General features: G+C 40.6%; 1 protein-coding gene across 1 annotated transcript; it reads left to right on the top strand.

Annotated features, from left to right (window-relative positions):
- The first annotated feature begins 3,137 nt into the window (after positions 1–3,137).
- Positions 3,138–18,288, top strand: LRRIQ4 (leucine rich repeats and IQ motif containing 4). Its single transcript, XM_019967850.2, has 5 exons — positions 3,138–4,192; positions 9,500–9,673; positions 10,895–11,033; positions 12,524–12,720; positions 18,087–18,288. Exons 1-5 carry the CDS (start codon positions 3,173–3,175, stop codon positions 18,234–18,236), a joined length of 1,680 nt encoding a protein of 559 aa, XP_019823409.2. The 5' UTR covers positions 3,138–3,172; the 3' UTR covers positions 18,237–18,288.
- Positions 18,289–19,452: the final 1,164 nt, after the last annotated feature.

Raw genomic sequence — 19,452 nt, 5'->3', positions numbered from 1 at the left:
ATTGACATTTTGGACTTCCCTGATGGCTCAGAAGGTAAACAATCTGCCTGCAATGCAGGAGACCTGGGTTTGATCCCTGGGTTGGGAAGATCCACTAGAGAAGGGAATGGCAACCCACTCCAGTATTCTTGCCTAGAGAATTCCATGGACAGAGGAACCTGGTGGGCTACACTCCATGAAGTCACAAAGAGTCAGACATGACTGAGCAACTGACAATAATGCATATACAATATAAACAGCTTTCATAGGGCTATCAACTTGATTCCAAACACAAGTGGGATATGATTCATGTGAGCTAATACACACACAGAGACCTTCTAGGCAGGTCTCATCATGGAACAGGATGAATGTTAAGAGAAATAAGTTCTTTTAAATGTCTGGAAGCCCAGACATACTTGTGCTGCTGCTGCTGCTAAGTCACTTCAGTCGTGTCTAACCTTAATTAGAGTGGCCAGTGCACACAGATTTTCCCCAGATAACTCTGTTGGAAGACTGAAAAAGAAAAATCAAGCCTGAACCTTTACATCCAAGAAGATTTTAATTAAAACCAGGTTTCTGGAGAACAAATGATGTTAAAAACCCAGGTGAGGAAGTGACTGAGGGTCAGTCAAATGCTCTGCTCCTTCTCCCACTTCCTACTGTGTCTTGAGAAGAGCCTTTCGGTGGTTCTTTACTTGTGAAACAGGGATTGTAATAGTACCTCCTTCTTAGAGTTCTTGTGAGGATTAAATAGGTTAAGTAAAACCTAGAACAAGTAACTGTCCTTGGTATTCTCTATTTCTCTTTTATTTATAATTTCTTATTCTTATTTATATTATCACCTCAGTCTGAATACTGTCGATTGCCTAAAAGCCATCAGCATTGTCAGTCATTTGTATTTAGGAAATGAGATTTTATCCTGCAGGACTCTACACTGTTAGATAAAGACAAAAATGTTAGAGACAACTAGTCCTAGACATAATTTAATCCATGATACATCATCTCTCTTTTTTGGCCATGTGGCTTGTGGGATTCCCTGACTGGGGGATCAAACCCTAACAGGGGATCAAACCCAGGCGCATGGCACTGAAAGCAAGTAGTCCTATAACCACTGGACCACCAGGGAATTCCCCATCTTTTTCTTTCTTTAAATAACAGCCACACCACCTCATAACTCTTTGGGGGGCTGCTGCTGCTGCTAAGTCACTTCAGTCGTGTCCGACTCTGTGCGACCCCATAGACGGCAGCCCGCCAGGCTCCCCTGTCCCTGGGATTCTCCAGGCAAGCACTGGAGTGTGTTGCCATGTCCTTCTCCAATGCATGAAAGTGAAAAGTGAAAGTGAAGTAGCTCAGTTGTGTCCAACTCCTAGCGACACGATGGACTGCAGCCTACCAGGCTCCTCCATCCCTGGGATTTTCCAGGCAAGAGTACTGGAGTGGGGTGTCGTTGCCTTCTTTGTTTGGGGTGCTAGGTATATAGAAACAAGGATCTGAATCACACACTGCTGTGCTGCAAGGAGCAAAAACATTAAGTGTGGGGCTGGGAATTCACCCCTCTCCATCTTGACTGGGCCTCTATGCTGGATGGGAGGTCTAGTCCTCCAGCAGAAAAGACCCCACCCTAGAAGGCAAGTCAGAGATGCCACAGTCAACCCAGCCACCATCATGTCATAGTCCTTCCTGCCTTCCCCCTTAGGCTGTGCGTGTGTATGTGTGGGCATGTATTCATAACCAAGGGCTTGGTTTGGTTTAGTCACTAAGTCCTGTCTATCTCTTTTGCAACCCTGCGGACCTATTGTTACCAAGCCAGGTTCATTTGCCTGAGAACAAAGCAAGGCAAACAATGAGAGGTGGAGGTTTGCAGCAAAAAATGGGTTTATCATGAATCAGTCAAGCGAGGAGAAAGAACAAATCACAAATCCACCTCCCCAAAGACAAGGGGATATTTATGAGATATTTATGAGACAAAGAAGCAGGGTGGCCTGAGGTATGGGGAGCATGGGGAAAGGTGATTGTAGATTTTAAAAAGTGAGATAATTGTCCTTCTGTGCAGGCACAACTAAGCTATCCGCTGCCTCCTGGGATACATGCTCAGAATTTGGTGGCATTAGCTCACTCTGGGGGTAGAGTTCTCGAGCTTCTGATGGCAAATGGTCACCGATCAAACACGCATACCCAGGTACATGGTCAGTACTGCCAACCAGTCTTAACTGGCTGGGGTGCCAACTGGTCAACAGCTGACTCCAAGTTCCTGAAAAACAAACTGGGGAAACATATCAAGACTCTTAGTGAGAGATACAATCCACAGTGATGGTGAAGGGTCTGTTAAAATTGTTTAGGCTACACAATGCTTTTTGTTAAAAACAAAAACAAAGTGAGCTTGGTCGGTGAAAACAGGTTAGTTTTTTATTTATTAAGCAAGTTATAGTTTAATGGATCTGATAACTACCCTTGGTTTCACAGATTCTAATCCATCATGCCAACTCACACATGGCTGTTACCTATGCCTATAGAAGGCTTGATCATCCACCTGCCAGTCCTAAAACTTAAAAGTTCTACCAGGCACGAAAGTGCCCACTGGTCTCTCCTTATTTAGAAGGGCAGTTCATCTCTTGAATTTAATTCTATTGGCCTTTACATCTACAACTTTATGCCAGATTTAAGGGAAAATGCAGTTTTTGTTTTGTTTTTTGGCTGCATGGCTTGCAAGATATCAGTTCCCCACCCAGGAATTGGACCCGGATCACGGCAGTGAAAGCCTGGAATTCTCTCCCCTAGACCACCAGGGAACTCCCCCAAATGCAATATTTTAAAATGCTATTTTTTCCTAGTGTTTTCTCAGTGTTTATGGTAAGAGCAATGATCTTTTGCAGCATTCTATACCTCCAACCTGAAAATAGAATCAAAATAGGCACTTCTAAAAACTGAAATTAGACAAGCCAGACAATTTTTTTTATTAATATGAGTCAACCTAGGTTAGGAGAAAGAGGAATCTACACTTCGATTTATCTTCCAACATGAAACACAAAAACCTACATTTTATGTTGTGTCACAGTGAGCACTAAATTTAATCAACTAGATTTTAATTTGTTTCTCTTAAGGATACTAAATCTGGTGACAGGTAAAACTCATACATTTTTCTTTCTTTTCACAGTATTTCAGATTTTGAATATTTGAACTTTCCATCAGAATAATGTCAAGTGACAGCGAAAAATATGAACATTCGTCTAGAATTCAGCAGAAAAGTGATCCACAGCAGGTCTCTGATAGGATATTTTTCATTGACGCTTCGAATCAGAGCTTGCTTACTATTCCAGAAGACATTTTAGCATTAAGAGAATTAGAGGAAGTGCATTTGGAAAACAACCTGATTGCAGAAATCCCCAAGGATATTCAGCATTTAAGGAAGATCAGGGTTCTCTACCTGAACAAGAACAAGCTGAAGAATCTATGCCCGGAGATGGGAAGGCTGAGCAACCTAGAGGGCCTGGACCTGAGCGACAACCCGCTAGAAGCCTCGTCCCTGCCGGTGCTTAGCGGCATCCGCCAGCTCCGCGAGCTCCGCCTCTACCGCACCGACCTAGCGGACATCCCCGTTGTCATCTGCAAACTCCTTCACCATCTCGAGCTGCTCGGACTGGCCGGAAACCACCTGAAATCTCTGCCCAAGGAAATAGTGAACCAGACCAAACTGAGGGAGATCCACCTGAAGCATAACCAATTTGCAGCGTTCCCTCTGGAGCTGTGTGATCTCTACAACCTGGAGATCATCGACCTGGATAAGAACAAGCTCACGGTCATCCCGGAAGAGATTGGGAACCTGACGAAGCTGAAGAAGTTCTACGTGTCCTACAACAGCCTGGCTGTTCTCCCGGAGTCGCTGGGCCGGTGCACCAGGCTGTCGGTGCTGGACGTCTCTTACAACCGCCTCCACGCCCTCCCGCACACCCTGGGCGAGCTCTCGCAGATGACGGAGGTGGGGCTGAGTGGGAACCACCTGGAAAAGATCCCGCGCCTCCTCTGCAGGTGGACCTCGCTCTTCCTGCTCTACCTGCATAACACCGGCCTGCGGGTGCTGCGCCGCTCCTTCCGGCGCCTGGTTAACCTGCAATTTCTCGACCTCAGCCAGAACTTTCTGGAACATTGTCCGTTGCAGATCTGTTCGCTAAAGAACCTGGAAGTCTTGGCCCTGGATGATAATAAAATATGCCAGGTACTGATTCCTTTCCTGGCTGTCACTATGCTGCCTGGCCCTACATTGGTGTGGTTCCGTGTCTAAACATCAGAAAATTCGAGTGAGTTTATGAGTGAAAATCGGGATTGACAGATCTCTCCAACAAGGTCATCATGTTACTTTTCCCGCCTGAATAGCAGTAGTAATCATAATGGTAGCTGATGTTTATTTGCAGTATGTAGGTGCCAGTCACTGGGCTAAATGTTTTTTGTGTATTATCACATTTAATCCTCACAATGACTTTTTAAAAATTTAAATAGTCTTTCTTTTTTAGGATAGTTTCAGATTTATAGTAAAATTGAGAACATATTTCAGAGAACTTTCATATATCCCACACTGAGATTCCCCAACAATTAACATCTTAGATTACTATGGTACATTTGTTACAATTAATAAACCAATATTGATACACTTTTATTCACTGAAGTCCATAATTTATCCATGTTTCCTTAGTTTTGATCTAATCTTTCTCCGTTCAGGATCCCATCCAGGTTTCTACATTACGTTTAGTTTTTGCACCTCCTTAGCTCTTCTTGGCTATGAGAGCTTTTCAGGCTTTCCTTGTATCTGATGACCTTGCCAGTACATCTCAAAACTGTAGGATTTGAGGATGTAGGATGCCCCCACTATTGGAATTTGTTTGATTTTTTTCTCATAAGACTGGAGTTATTGGTTATTGGGAGGAAATTAATTTATACATTTGTAATACAGTTATATTGTCTTGTTACACTCTGCTTTCCTTCCTGAGATCTTCTGACTTCCTGCATGATTTTTTTCTTAAATTGCATACATTACTCACAATGATTTTCTGATGTGAGTGATATTATCCTCAATGATATAGGAGGAGAGTGAGGCATGGGGCTTTTAATGTGTCAAGGCCACACACCTGTACGTGATAGAGTCAGAATACCAATCCATAGCATTGGACTGCAGGGTTCATCTTCCAGAGTTCTGACACATGCAACCTTAGGCCCTAATGTTCCAAAATCAGATATCTGCAAAACCAGATCAGTCCCCAGAGAAGCTCTCCCATACGTGTGCAGGGTGGTGTGTTCAGACATTCATCATAGTATTGTTAATAATCATGGCTTATGGGCAATAATGTGAATGTCAGTTGGGAGAGGAATTTGCAAGTAAATTGTGATATATTTATAAAATGGAATACTATACAATAATTTAAGTGAACTGGAGCTGTATGTGCCAATGTGGATAGATCTCAAAACTGTGATGTTTATTAAAAGTAAAATACCAAATTACAGAATATTATGCCACATAGAAATCTTTAATCACACAAAACTACATACACAACATATAAAACATATTTTATGTCCCCTGCATTGCAAGGAAGATTCTTAACCTATGGACCACCAGGAAAGCCCCTTATTGTTTTTTAATATTTGAAAATTTGAAAGAACAGAGTTCTGTTAAAAGCAAAAGACTATTCTGGAGAGAAAGAACAGAAGGTTTAGAAACCAACAACGCTAACCAAATATCATGTCTGTTTTTCCTGGTTGTGAACAACACTCTTAATGTGTATCTCATACATTATAAAAGTCGTAGCTTTAAAGTTGTTTTTTGTGTTTTTTTTTTTGAATCTTTTACTTGATTTTCAACTTTTAGAACTTTGGGATTTTTTGTTTTGTTTTCCTCATTGTTAGAGAGTTTCAAAACTGGAAGTAAACATTTTGATGCTGACTTTAAGATTTGGGAAGAGGATCTAGTACTTAATTTCGACTTATTATAGGTAGCAACCCATCTTGGAGGATTTTAGAGGTTCTACGAGAAGGCCTCTGCCCATCCCCAACTCTTCTGCTGCCGATGTAAGAATTCCTGTTACAGTGAGCAAAGTCTGTCATTCCATAGTGGGAGTGAAAGTATCAGAATAGAAAGTGCCCTTGGGAAGTATAACACAGTTCACTTAAATCCTGTTGAGTCATGAATGATACCTAATCCTCTCCTGTGACTTTTTAAGAGGTCAGGGTGGAGGAAAGAATCACACACAGATGTGTGTGTGTGATTAGCAAAGATTCAGTTCAGTTCAGTCGCTCAGTCGTGTCCGACTCTTTGCAACCCCATGAACCGCAGCATGCCAGGCCTCCCTGTCCATCACCAAAGATTTCAGTTCAGTTCAGTCTCTCAGTCGTGTCTGACTCTTTGCGACCCCAGGAATCGCAGCACGACAGGCCTCCCTGTCCATTACCAACTCCCGGAGTTCACTCAGACTCACGTCCATTAAGTCAGTGATGCCATCCAGCCATCTCATCCTCTGTCATCCCCTTCTTCTCCTGCCCCCAATCCCTCCCAGCATCAGAGCCTTTTCCAATGAGTCAACTCTTCGCATGAGGTGGCCAAAGTACTGGAGTTTCAGCTTTAGCATCATTCCTTCCAAAGAAATCCCAGGGCTGATCTCCTTCAGAATGGACTGGTTGGATCTCCTTGCAGTCCAAGGGACTCTCAAGAGTCTTCTCCAACACCACAGTTCAAAGATTAGCCTCATCCAATACCAAGCTTTACTGCAAGTCAGACTGCACCGAAACGTGGATATGTTCAGTGTTACTATGTTGAACATGGAAATTTCCATGTACCAGCATTTATGATTCTTCAGTTCTTATGATGGTATTACTGTGTTTTTTGTCTTCCTTTCTAAATTTCCTATTATTCCAGTTCCTCTAGGAACCTCCCAATCATTTCTCTCTCTAATGACATGTGACCTTTAAGCCAGCTTCTTCTCTCTCTCTCTCCCACCAGCCTGGTAGGCTGTAGTCCATGAGGTCGCTAAGAGTCAGGCATGACTGAGCGATTTCACTTTCACTTTTCACTTTCTCTCTCCCACCCCAATTTACCTCATGGACTTTTGGCACTTGAAGCCTAGCCAGTAGCTTTTTCTTGCCTAGGTGGAGACAAAAATGGCTGACTTTTCATGTAAACCTACATGGATTTTATGTGTATGGTCCATTCCTATTGTTGACTGCAAAAGTGATGGACAACCTAAAAGTTGAGTACTGTGTTTTATTTGGTGGACAGAACTGAGGACTTAAGCCCAGAAAGCAGCCTCTCAGATAGCTCAGAGGGACTGCTCCACCGAGATAAGGGAGGAGCCAGGATATGTAGGACTTTTCACAACAAAGAACACGTAGTCAAAACTTCATATGATTTAACTGTTAATTAAAGAAATTAATTCACAAATTCTGACTTCCCTGGTAGTTTAGTGGCTAAGATCCTGTGCTCTCAATGCAGGGGCCCAGGTTCAATCCCTGATTGGGGAACTAGATCCCACATGCCACAACTAACACCAGGTACAGTCAAGAAACAAAAACAAAACAAAAACATTCATCCCTAAAGAAAACCAAATTCTCAAGTTAATGAATTCAGTACTTTTCTATATATGGGAAGATGCAAGAGTCTGGGTTCATGGAAATCATGTATTTCAATGACTTCATTGAAATCATTCTTTTGATATGAGCCTTAGCTATCTAAGGCCAGTATTCTGTTCTTCCCATCCTGAGTTCCCTCAGGGTTCATGGTCCAGTGGTTGCAGTGGCTCAATGGTTGCTACATCCTTTGTTTACTGATTTGGCAGGCAACACTTTACATGCACACAATTAAGGGAGAAAACTCAAGTTTCAGAATGGCTACGGCTCAGTTATACTGTCAGCAATAATTGTTCTCACCTGATTCTCTGCAGGCTTTCTGTACATCCAAATTTATTTCTGCTATAATATGACTATGATGGTATTAATTATTGGCTCTTGAATATCTTGGGAAAAAAATCTTTAGATATTCAGTGGGCTTTTGAAAAAGTAATGCTAAACCCATGAGCTAAGAATATAGTAGTACGAATGAAATGACTGGGTTATAATGAAGTGGTTAAGTTGATAAATCTTTCCCTGTTATTTAGGACTGCACTAAATGCAGACACTTTGCATTGAAGGGATCTAAGGGCCTGATGAAGAATTTTGAAATAGCAAAGAAGGAAAGCTTAAACATCAGTTTCTCTGGACATTGACTTGTTCTGAGTTTTCTTTTTCTAGATGTAAATAAAACTGAAAATGTTTTATAACTTTTTAAGAAAATAAGCCCTCACCTTACATAACAAAGAGGAAAATGCCTTATGGTTTATTCCAAGTGTTTGAAACTTTTGCCTATAGGTCAAAAGAAAGCCTACTATGGGGATAATCTATTCACTAATTATTTACCTATTCCACCCATCTAGGGAGAGGTTGGGTTGAGCTGAACTCTACTAACCATTCTCATGAAAAATAGAATGGCAGGTTAGGGAATGGGTGGAAGGAAAGCCAAGGTTTAAGCAGGGACCTATGAGGAAAGGTTGCCCAGTGAAGAATCAAGCCAGGTAACAGAAGTGGTTCAAAATGAATTAAGTTATTAACATTCAAGAGTTGGGCCTTTTTTTCCTACAAGAAAATAGGCATCTACATAACTTATTCAGTAGGGTGATTGTGTCATGTATTTAAAGAATGAGATTTTCCATGTGGTTCCAGAGGTCCAGCAAGAGGTCAATAGGGGATGTATTAGTGACACAGATTTTGACAGGAGAAGGAAATTGAGTATGTAGAAGGAAATCCAAGTGGTCTTTATCCAATGATCTTTTCATCCCAGGAGGTAGTGTTTAAGTAAGAGCTGGATGGCTAGCTATGTAACATATCCAACCACCATAGAAGAGGGTAAGAACAGGGACCTTTTTAAGGCCTTCCAACTCTGAAAGTCTAGGAATCTGTGCAATGCCTGCCTAATACCAGGGCACATAGCCTTGTGATTCACTGCAGGGAAGAAGATATGATTATAATGGTCTTCATTGTTTCCTTCCAACTGGTATTTTAACTAAGGTTTCAAAATTGCTGACCTAAAGCCTTTTAGGATGGATATTACGTCACTAAATTGATCAGTGCCAATAACTGAATTAATTATGAATATTATAGTTGCAATAGTATACTAATAAGCTTTGTACTTTTTCTTTCAGTAGTGTCAAGCATTTGCTATACCATAGTTGAAAAATTTGCAATAACATAGGTTAAAAATTGCTCTAACTTTATCCAGAGCATGCAAGTAAAGAGCACAGAGGTTGGGGGAAAAGTAGAACTCCAGACTTTTGATCTACAAGTACAAATACCATAGATGCAAACATATGGGCCAACTTTGCATCTGCCGGAGACGCTAAATTTCTCCCTTTTTAAAAAAAAAATCTTCCTCAAAACTAAAAGCCCAGTTTATTTTCTTACTTTTAAAAATAATCCTGATCTGAAACTTATCTTTTTGAAATATTTCCAGTTACCTTCAGACTTCGGTTCACTTTCAAAACTGAAGATTCTTGGACTAACGGGAAATCAGTTCTCTTCATTTCCAAAAGAGATCCTTTCTTTAGCGTCTTTAGAGAAATTATACATTGGCCAAGATGAGGGAGCCAAGCTTACCCATCTGCCAGAATGCATTAAGAGACTACAGGTAAGCCTCCCCAAATGAGCAGGCAAAGAAGTATATGCCCACTGATTCCTTGGCTGATATGAGAAAACATGGTTGTATTCTCACAGGTTGCATGTGGAATCATCTATACTAGATTTCTAGCTCCCAACAAGTCATTATTACACTTTGAGGCTTCCACTGTCTTCCTGAACAACCACAGGATCCACACTTGAACATTTTATTGTGACTGGTCTTGTATATGTCAGGGCATACTCATTCCTTCTGTGTGGTTTGGCATGTTTTATTTGCAAAATTGAGCCATATCACTCTCCAATTAATTTCCACTTTTAAAAAGTATTCTCTGAAAGTTGTACTACTTTGAAGTTAAAGTGTCATATAGATGATGTGGCCAGGAATCTGCATTTTGCATGAGTCTGATTCCCCTTCCTGCATGGTGGAAAGCATATCATGGTTTATTTAACCATTGCAACAGGTTCATGCTGAAGATGGGTCCACAGAACTATGCTAAACCCCAGAAGAGCAACATAACATTATTCAAAGTAGCTATACCAATGTGTCTTTATGTATGCATGCTTTAAAGCATGATTTTTTCATGTTCCTGGTGCTACACTTTTAATAATAATCAAGTAGGTGTAAGCCACTACATAGCTCCCAGCCATGGACTGAGTGATGACATACACAGCGCGGGTACTTCTCACCTGTTCCTAATTCTTGGTTCCTTTGCTCTGTGTTCACAGAACTCCTTTCATCAATTTGCTCCTTATACGTGTCATGCCACACTCTCCAGAATTTTAGGGTGAAATGCAAACATTAAATTTTTACCCAGTGAATCTGAAAATAGTCAACCTGTTCTCTGTACATTTTGGCTACTTCCGCATGGGCAATGCTGGATTGATAACTGAGGCAATTGCAGTTCTATAGCAACTGCCACAGATAATTAACTATTAAAAGGGAACAAATTATATTTGTATTTAAATGATCCAAATTGTTTTTCTGCATTAAGTTATAGTGAAACAAATAAACACTAGATTCCCATGTTCTCTTTTCCATACATACCTGGAACCATGACTAATGGCTTAACTAAGAATAATTATATTTTTTTTGTTGATGATTCTTTAAATGTGTTTTCCCCTTAATCCTAATGAATAATATTCTCATTGAAAGAACATGGGAACTCATAGGTGATTCTAGTTACCATAATTCTTTTATTATGGTATGATAACATACTCTTCTGTTATTCAGAATCTTAAAGAGCTGTATATTGAGAACAATCATCTCGAATACCTGCCTGTATCCTTGGGATCAATGCCTAACTTGGAAATTCTTGATTGCCACTGCAATCTAATTAAGCAACTCCCAGATGCTATTTGCCAAGCACAAGGTGAGAAATCTTTGTAGATCTACAACCCAGTGGAGTTTGACTAGCATTTCCCATGATGGAAGGCATCCTTGTACTACTAAAGATCAGTCTGAATGTTGAGGAGACTTCTTTGGTGGCTCAGACGGTAAAAGCTTCTGCCTACAGTGCAGGAGACCTTGGTTCAATCCCTGGGTTGGAAAGATCCCCTGGAGAAGGAAATGGCTACCCACTCCAGTACTCCTGCCTGGAAAATCCCATGGACGGAGGAGCCTGGTAGGCTACAGTCCATGGGGTCACAAAGAGTCAGACATGACTGAGCAACTTCACTTTTCAATGTTGAGAGTTTAGACCTACCCTGTAATCTCCTTGCAGAGCTTCTTAGTTGGTGATATGGGGAAGGCGATGTACCTGATTGGTACAGCTAAAAGCCACACAAAGGCAGTTAGTTTATTGGGAATTGAAAAGAAAATATCGACTGCTTTGAAGATTGGCATTCATCCTCATAGCCATTATACCGTGAACCAGAACTTACTGAATACCTATTATCTGCCAGAATTTGGGCTTGGGGATCCTGTAGTAAATTTGCATTAGATCACTAAGTCACTTATGAGAGAAAGGAAAAGGATTGACCCAGAGTAATAATATTAGCAAGGCAGTTGGGGCTGAGGGGGGTGGACCTATTTGATTGCCATGAAAAATCATACATCATTCATATTTGAATATGCAAAGATTTTCCACTAGGCTAAACCACTCTGTGTTTGTAAAATAACAGGTTTTTGCTGAGATCCTCCTAGAACCAGATTTTAAAAAATGTTTATTTGCCATATTGTGCTGAATCTTCAGGTTTATAGATATATTTTAAAACTGTGACTATTTTTTAATGAAAAAAAGATGAAGGAATATGAGTGGATTCTGTTGCCTACTCATGGGCCATTCCAAGATTGGCAGCAGGACTTCCCTAGTGGTCTAGTGGTTAAGAATCCACCTATCGATGCAGGAGTCACGGTATCAATTCCTGGTCTGGGAAGATCCCACAAGCAAGTAGGCCCATGTACCACAACTACTGAAACCCAAGCTCCCTACAGCCAGTGCTCTGCAGCAAGAGAAGACACTGCAAAGAGAAGCCCACGCCCCACAGCTAGGGTGTAGCTCCCACTTGTTGCAACAAGAGCAAGCCTACATGCAGTAACCAAGACCCGGCGCAGCAAAAGATAAATTCAAAAAAAAAGCATGGCCACAGGGTTGGATCTGCGACACTCCTTAGTCATCTCCTGATTCTGTCCTTAATCTCTGGAGGAATGGAACAGTCTCAACATTTTTTAGTATTTACTATTTTCCTGTCTCTAACACTTATTTACACTGACTTCAACAACTCTGAGTTGTTATAAAACATTAAATTTTTTTGTTACATGGTCTAACAGGACATACACATTTCAAAGTGTTTGGACTAAGCAATGCATGCTTTAATTTTGCTAGTTTTTAAGACATTATTTTTTAAAAATTAATTTCAGCTTTGAAAGAATTACGGTTCGAGGACAACTTGATCACTTATCTTCCAGAGAATTTGGATAGTCTAGTGAATCTAGAAGTTCTGACACTAACAGGCAACCCCATGGAAGAACCCCCAATGTCGGTGTGTGCCAAAGGCACTGAAGCTGTGTGGGAATACCTTAGAGAAAGGAGAAATATGAAAGAATTGGCAACAAAGGTAAAATAAGCAACGATTTTGAATAACATATTCACAGTTGCTCGGAGTAGGGTATTGCTAAACTTTACAGATTATCCTATAGGGCTGCTCTTTGCACATCTACATTTTGAGAATTGTGATTCTTACTTATTGAATATTTTTACATCCCCAGGCCTAAGCAAGAGATTTTTAAACAAAAATCCTAGCATGTTTTTGTCTTTTCTGTTCCTTTTCTCTTTGTCAGATAAGAAGCCAACAAACAGGCAAAAGAAACCAAAACTTCAAACCCCTAAATGATCTAAAACTGTTGGACTAATCACTGGAGTGAAAGGCTTATGTTAACTCAGTCAGATAAGCCTGAAAAGTTAAAAATGAAAGCACTGTGGAGCACAGGTCTAGAGGCCAGAGTTGTGCTCTGCCACCAACATAGCTTCAAAGGGTTAAGATCTTCATTGCCTACTAAGCCAGTGGAGACAATAAGGATACCCCAGAGCCCAGGAATGTGTCCACTACAATCAGTATTCAGTATTCTCCGTTCAGCTGGTCCAGGCCTGCATCATCTCACACCCAGATGACTGCATTAGTCCTCCAACTAGTGTCCCTTGTTACTTGCCTGCTTCCCCTACCATATATTCTTCCACTGAGCAGTCAGACCTACGCTGTTGAAACCTAGGTCAAATCTTGCTGTACTTTGCTGAAATCAACAACTCTCCATTTTACCCCGAATAAAAATTAGTCTTTGGTTTGTAAGACTCTTTATCAATGGCCCTCAATCAAATCAGACCTAACACCCTCCCTTCTCTAATAAATATTATGTGAAACTTCCCTTACTCTTTTTAAATTTGACTCATAGATAACATAAACTACCACAAACATAATTTTAATAAATCAAAATAATGCCCAAACTGTAATACAAAAGAAAAGTAGTTTGTATTGAAATATTAATTTTAGTATGTATATACTCAGGGATGACTACACTGGAAGAATGAAATTATTTAACCATTTTTAGGATACTTCCTAGAAGTATTTTGAACAATGTGCCCTCTTGCACATTTTAAAATTGATATTAGACCTTTTTGTGTCATTAAGTTTAGTCATTGCAAAGGATTTACTTTGATATCAGTAAACATCAATTTACAAAATATTTGAACAAACTCTTACTTGACATGCAAAAATTTTGTCATTTATTTTTCTTCTTGAACATGTATTTCCATTCTACTTTCCCTTTAGAATTGACCTTAATATGTGTGTGTGTGTGTGTATATATATAATCTAAATAATTTACAGATCACCTTTCATATTTCTAGCTACAAAAGTTTTATGTAAATTAAACTTTTTTTCTATGATCATAGCATTTTAACATTCTGGATTGAGTCTTTGTGCAATTAGTAGTAGTATAAAATTGACCAAGACAATATAAAATCTGGTATAAATTTTGATATTCAATTATTTGATATATAGGATTTTTGGAAAGATTTTTTTTCACATAGTTTATATATTGTTGTTGTTCAATTACTAAGTTGTGTCCACCTCTTTGTGACCCCCTGGACTGCAGCAAGGCAGGCTTCCCTGTCCTTTATTATCTCCGAGGGCTTGCTCAAATTCATGTCCATTGAGTTGGTGAAGCTATCTAACTTTCTCATCTTCTGCTGTCCTCTTCTCCTTTCGCCTTCAGTCTTTCCCAGCATCTGGGTCTTTTCCAGTGAGTCAGTTCTTCACATCAGGTGGCCAAAGTATTGGCGCTTCAGCTTCAGCATCAGTCCTTCCAGTGAATATTCAGGGTTTATTTCCTTTAGGATTAACTGGTTTGATCTCCTTGCAGTCCAAAGGACTTTTAAGAGTTTATATGTCCTTGCATAAATATTACTTATTGCTAGAATGAAATAGGGTTTGGCATCAGTTCCATTCCTATTTTTTATTTTACAGAAGAAATGCTGAGAAAGCTTCTTCAAATTTATAAGTTGACAAGGAAAAGAATGGAAAAAATTTGTTTGCCTGTATTGTTTTGCTTTAAATGGCAGTGCTTCACACATCTCTGAATTCATTCCAGATATAGCCCCCAGAAATTAGATAGTAGGCTCTCAGCTGACCAATCAACTTCAATTTTCTTGAAGGCAAAGAGCTGGAAATCACCTCTCTTATAAAAGGATTGGTTATCCAGTCCTTAGAGCCAACATCAATACAACTGTTTTGAATTATCCCTTTTTCAGTGCCCCCAAGGTTTTTGGAGTCTTGGGCAACCCACCCTGGTCAGATTCAAATGGATGAGGGGCTGCCAAATGGGGAGTTGTGAAGGGGCAGTGGGACTCGAGGTGGGACTGGAAGGTCAGCAGTTGTGTTCCTTGTCAGACACATTTTAGGGAGGGGGACGGATGAGAGTTGAAGCTCTGGAAATGAGTTGCTTCTAACATATCCAAGCCTGCACAAGCTTGGAAAGTCTCTGTGGACCAAAGTAAGGGGCGCACAATTGAACTCTGTTGAATCTTAACACGCAAAAAGCCTTGTGAATTTCCAGAATCCCTCTCCTGGGCACTGCTGCTTCCCTGGAAAGTCACCACCTTAGCTGGTCTGCTGCTTTCAGGTTCCGTCTCATCCTTCCCATTTTCGCTCTACTTCAAGCCTCGTGCGTGCTTCTGCCTCTCTGTCCAGAGGTGCTTCCCCCCAGGTGTGGGCAAGACTGTGGCCCTCACTTAGTTCAGTCTCTTCAAATATCCATACACCTGTCCTCAAGCCCCCTTATATAAAACAGCATACCTCCACCCACCTCATTCATTCATTCATTCAACACAGTTACTGAGCTGCAACTATGTACCTGGCACCGTTCTAGGCGCTGGAAATACATTACTGAACAAAATGGGCAAATATTTCTGTCCTCTATTGCTTAAAGCCTGATGTGGTGAGAGTAAGAACATGAAGTGTAACACATAATATATGTTATAAAGTGATTTCTAAGTGATGTTAGAAAGTGATTATGTTGTTTCTAACATAATCATATGTTAGAAAGTGATTAAGTGGTATTGGAAAAAAGTTCAAGCTAAGGAGAACTGAGGTTGCCAAAAGTTGTGTGTGTGTGTGTGTGTGTGTGTGTGTGTGAGTGTGAGTGTGTGTGTGTGTATTATAGGGATTTTATTTTATTTTTTGGTCAAAACATGTATTTAGATAGGAAAACCCTGGTAGGGTTCAGACTGCTCTTCCATTTCACTGGACTACGAAAGTAGCCACTTACTCTATTTAGTCTCCTTCCATCTGATCTTGCTCTGTTAGCTGCTGCTTCTTTTTATTTTTTTTTTAATTTTTATTTTATATTGGGGCCTAGTTGATTAATAATGTGTTGATCTCAGGTCTACAGCAAAGTGATTCAGTTATACATATACATGTGTTAATATCCTTTTTCAAATTCTTTTCCCATTTAGGTTGTTACGTAACACTGAGCAGAGTTCCCTGTGCTATATAGTAGGTCCTTGTTGATTATCCATTTTAAATATGCAGTGTGTACACGCCAATCCCAAACTTCCAATCTATCTCTCCCCACAACCCTTCCCCTCTGGTAACCATAAGTTTGTTTTCTAAGTCTGGGAATCTATTTCTGTTTTGTAAATAAGCTCATTTGTATCTTAAAAAAAAAAAAAAGAACTTTATAGAAGTTTCAGTTTAGTGAGATGGTCAGTGTAGGATTCTTTGGGAAATTGACTGTCTCAAGCACCTATTACAATATATTACAATAGATCATAGACTGGGTGGCTTGAACAACAGAAATATATTTTCTCACATTCTGGAGGCTTGAAGTCCAGGATCGTGGTGCCAGTGTGGTGAGAGCTTCCCTTCCTGCCTCACAGTTGCTGCCATTTCACTGCATCCTCCTATGACAGAGAGAGCAAGCTGTCTGTCTCTTCTTGTAAGAGCACTGATTCCATCATGAGAACCTCACCCTTACGAGCTTATCTAAACCTCATTACCTTACAAGGCCCCGTCTCCAAATACCAACACATTAGGGTTTAAAACTTCAACACATGAATTGGGGGGAACATAACTCAGTTCAAAGCAATGACAATCAAGCAGGTTATTGAAGAAGTGGAGGCACGAACCATCTGAATATTAGGAAGAGTGTTACAGGCAGAGAAAGCAGCAAAAGCCAAGGCCCTGAGCTGAGATGGTGCCTATGTGCATCTGAGCAGCAAAGAGGCCTGCATGGCTGGAGCGAGTGAGCAAGGGGAGAGTGAAGAGGTCTGGAGGGTGGGGAAAGATCGATAGGGCTTTGTAAGCAAATGCAAGGACTTGAATTTTGGGTTTTTGTTTGTGTTTTTAAGAAGTGGATTTATTTAGAGAGATACACATTCCAGGTGGTGCAGTGGTAAAGAATCCATCTGCCAATGCAGGAGACGAAAGAGACACAGGTTCAATCCCTGGGTTGGGAAGATCCCCTGGAGAAGAACACAGCAACCCACTCCAGTATTCCTGCCTGGAGAATCCCGTGGACAGAGGAGCCTCGTGGGCTACAGTCCGTGGGGTTGCAAAGAGCTGGACAGGACTGAACTGACTGAGCACACACGTATACACATTCCACAGACAAAATGCTGTTGGTCTCAAAAGGTGAAAAGGACCTTGGGAGAAACACTCCACAGAGAAAGCATGGGCTGTCTCAGAAGGCAAGAGACCAGGACTTGAGTTTTATTCTGAGAGAAATGGGGAGCCACTGGCAGGTATGAAGAGTCTACTAGAGAAGGGATGTTCCTGAGTGGATATTAGGAAAGACGATCTCAAGAACAAGTGAGGGCTGTATAGCACAGGGGACTCTGCTCAGTATTATGTGGCAGCCTGGGTAGGGGGGCATTTAGGGGAGAATGGATATTTGTATTCGTTTGGCTGAATCCCTTCTTTGTTTACCTATAACTATCAAAATAGTAATTGGCTATACCCCAATATAAAATAAGTTCAATTAAAAAAAAAGAACAAGCGATGATTACCTGTAGGTAGGAGCACAGGTGGTCCCAGAACAAGAGAGAAGGCAGAATACAGGCACACCCATTCCCCTTGCTGTGCACTGTTATCTCCGTGGCACTTGTCACCATCTGTCAGATTATACAGTCATGTGTTTCTTGTTTATCGTCTTTTCCCCTCACTGGAATGTGAGCTCCACCGACTAAGTGATACTGATAATTCAACTGCTGTTTCCCTAGAACCATGCCTGGCATGTAAGAGCACCAAATACTTCAAAAAAAGTCTTTGCCTGGATGACTGGCCAACTGAAAAAGACAGAAGATAAGGTTTAGAGTTCTAGCTATATTCCATTCTCCGTATTTTGAAAATCACATATCGCATACCAGAACAAAGAGCTGTAACCGTCCCCAGTCCATTGTGATGTGAGCTGATGCTGTTCTTATTTTCAGATTCAGGCTTGGTGGCGTGGAATGATGGTACGCAAAGGACTTGGGAGATTTGAAGAACTGCTAAAATTGCAAAAGAAGGGAAGGAATTCTCCAAAAGATAAGAAAGGAAAGAAAGATGTAAAAGGAAAACCTGTAAAGAAAAATAAATAATTCTATAAATGTACGAATTGAGGTAATGAAACCTGGTGGATTAAGAAGGCAAAATCTCTAGGAATTAGATGCCTATCATACAAAAATTACTCACAGAGTTACAGTTACATAGAAAAATAAAGATTCTTTTACTGAAATGTTTATGGATAAAATGCTTTGATGTCTGGGAATTGCTTCAGAATAATATCAGAGAGAGATAAGTGTAAATGATCCAAATGAACCAATATGTGTGCTTAGTCACTCAGTCATGTCTGACTCTTTACGACCCCATGGACTGTAGCCCACCAAGCTCCTCTGTCCGTGGGATTATTTTCCAGGCCAAAATACTGGAGTGGGTTGCCATTTCCTTCTCCAGAGGATCTTCCCTACCCAGGGATCGAACCCAGGTCTCCTGCATTGCAGACAGATTCTTTACTGTCTGAGCCACCAGGGAAGCCCTAAAATGAACCAAGATCAGCCATAAATTGGTAATTGTAAAAGCATGTGATAGGTACATGGAGGTTCACTATACTATCATGTCTACCTTAAAAACTCTTAATTATGAAACAATTCATAGGACGTTCCAAAGAAATGTACAGAAAGGTCCATGCACCCTTCACCCTTCCTCAGTGCTGACATCCTGCATGACTATGGGAAGTACCATCCACAGAGCTTGTTCAGATTCCATCACTTATACACGCACTGGTCACTTGTGTGTGTGTGTGTAGTCCAGTGCAATTTTCTTACATGTAGCTTTTGTGTAGCCACCACCACGATCAAGATACAGAATTGTTCTATCACCACTTGTGCTATTACTCTCAGTCCCACCTACCACCTCTCTCTCTTCCAGCCCCTAACCTGTAGTTTTGTTATTTGAGGAGGCTCATATAAATGGAATCACATAGTAAGTAACATTTGGGGACCGGCCTTTTTATTTTGCATAATTCACTTCCAGCCCATCCAAGTGGTGCATGTAACAATAGTTCATCCTTTCTGGTTGCTGAGCGGTATTGCATAGTTTGCTCATCATTCACCCATTGAAAGGTTTTCTCTGTTTCCAGTTTTTGGCTGGTTTGAATAAAGTTGCTCCGAACATTTATTCAGAGAAATGAAGAATTATTACCTAAAACATCCCCATTTATACTAATCAAGACCCCCTCACCCTGATGACTTTTTCTTTTGGAATAATATTGATTTCAAATTCAACATGTCCTTCAAGCAATGATTATAATATGAA

Source organism: Bos indicus, chromosome 1 (genome assembly GCF_029378745.1).
Source record: "Bos indicus isolate NIAB-ARS_2022 breed Sahiwal x Tharparkar chromosome 1, NIAB-ARS_B.indTharparkar_mat_pri_1.0, whole genome shotgun sequence".
Classification (NCBI taxonomy): domain Eukaryota; kingdom Metazoa; phylum Chordata; class Mammalia; order Artiodactyla; family Bovidae; genus Bos; species Bos indicus.
This window is presented reverse-complemented; position numbering and strand designations above follow the sequence as displayed.

Excerpts from the sequence above, each read along its gene's own strand:
- LRRIQ4 (XM_019967850.2), top strand. The coding sequence starts at position 3,173 with ATGTCAAGTGACAGCGAAAAATATGAACATTCGTCTAGAATTCAGCAG. Across the intron at positions 11,034-12,523 it reads TGCTATTTGCCAAGCACAAG|CTTTGAAAGAATTACGGTTC; the intron begins GTGAGAAATCTT and ends AATTAATTTCAG. Across the intron at positions 12,721-18,086 it reads TGAAAGAATTGGCAACAAAG|ATTCAGGCTTGGTGGCGTGG; the intron begins GTAAAATAAGCA and ends TCTTATTTTCAG.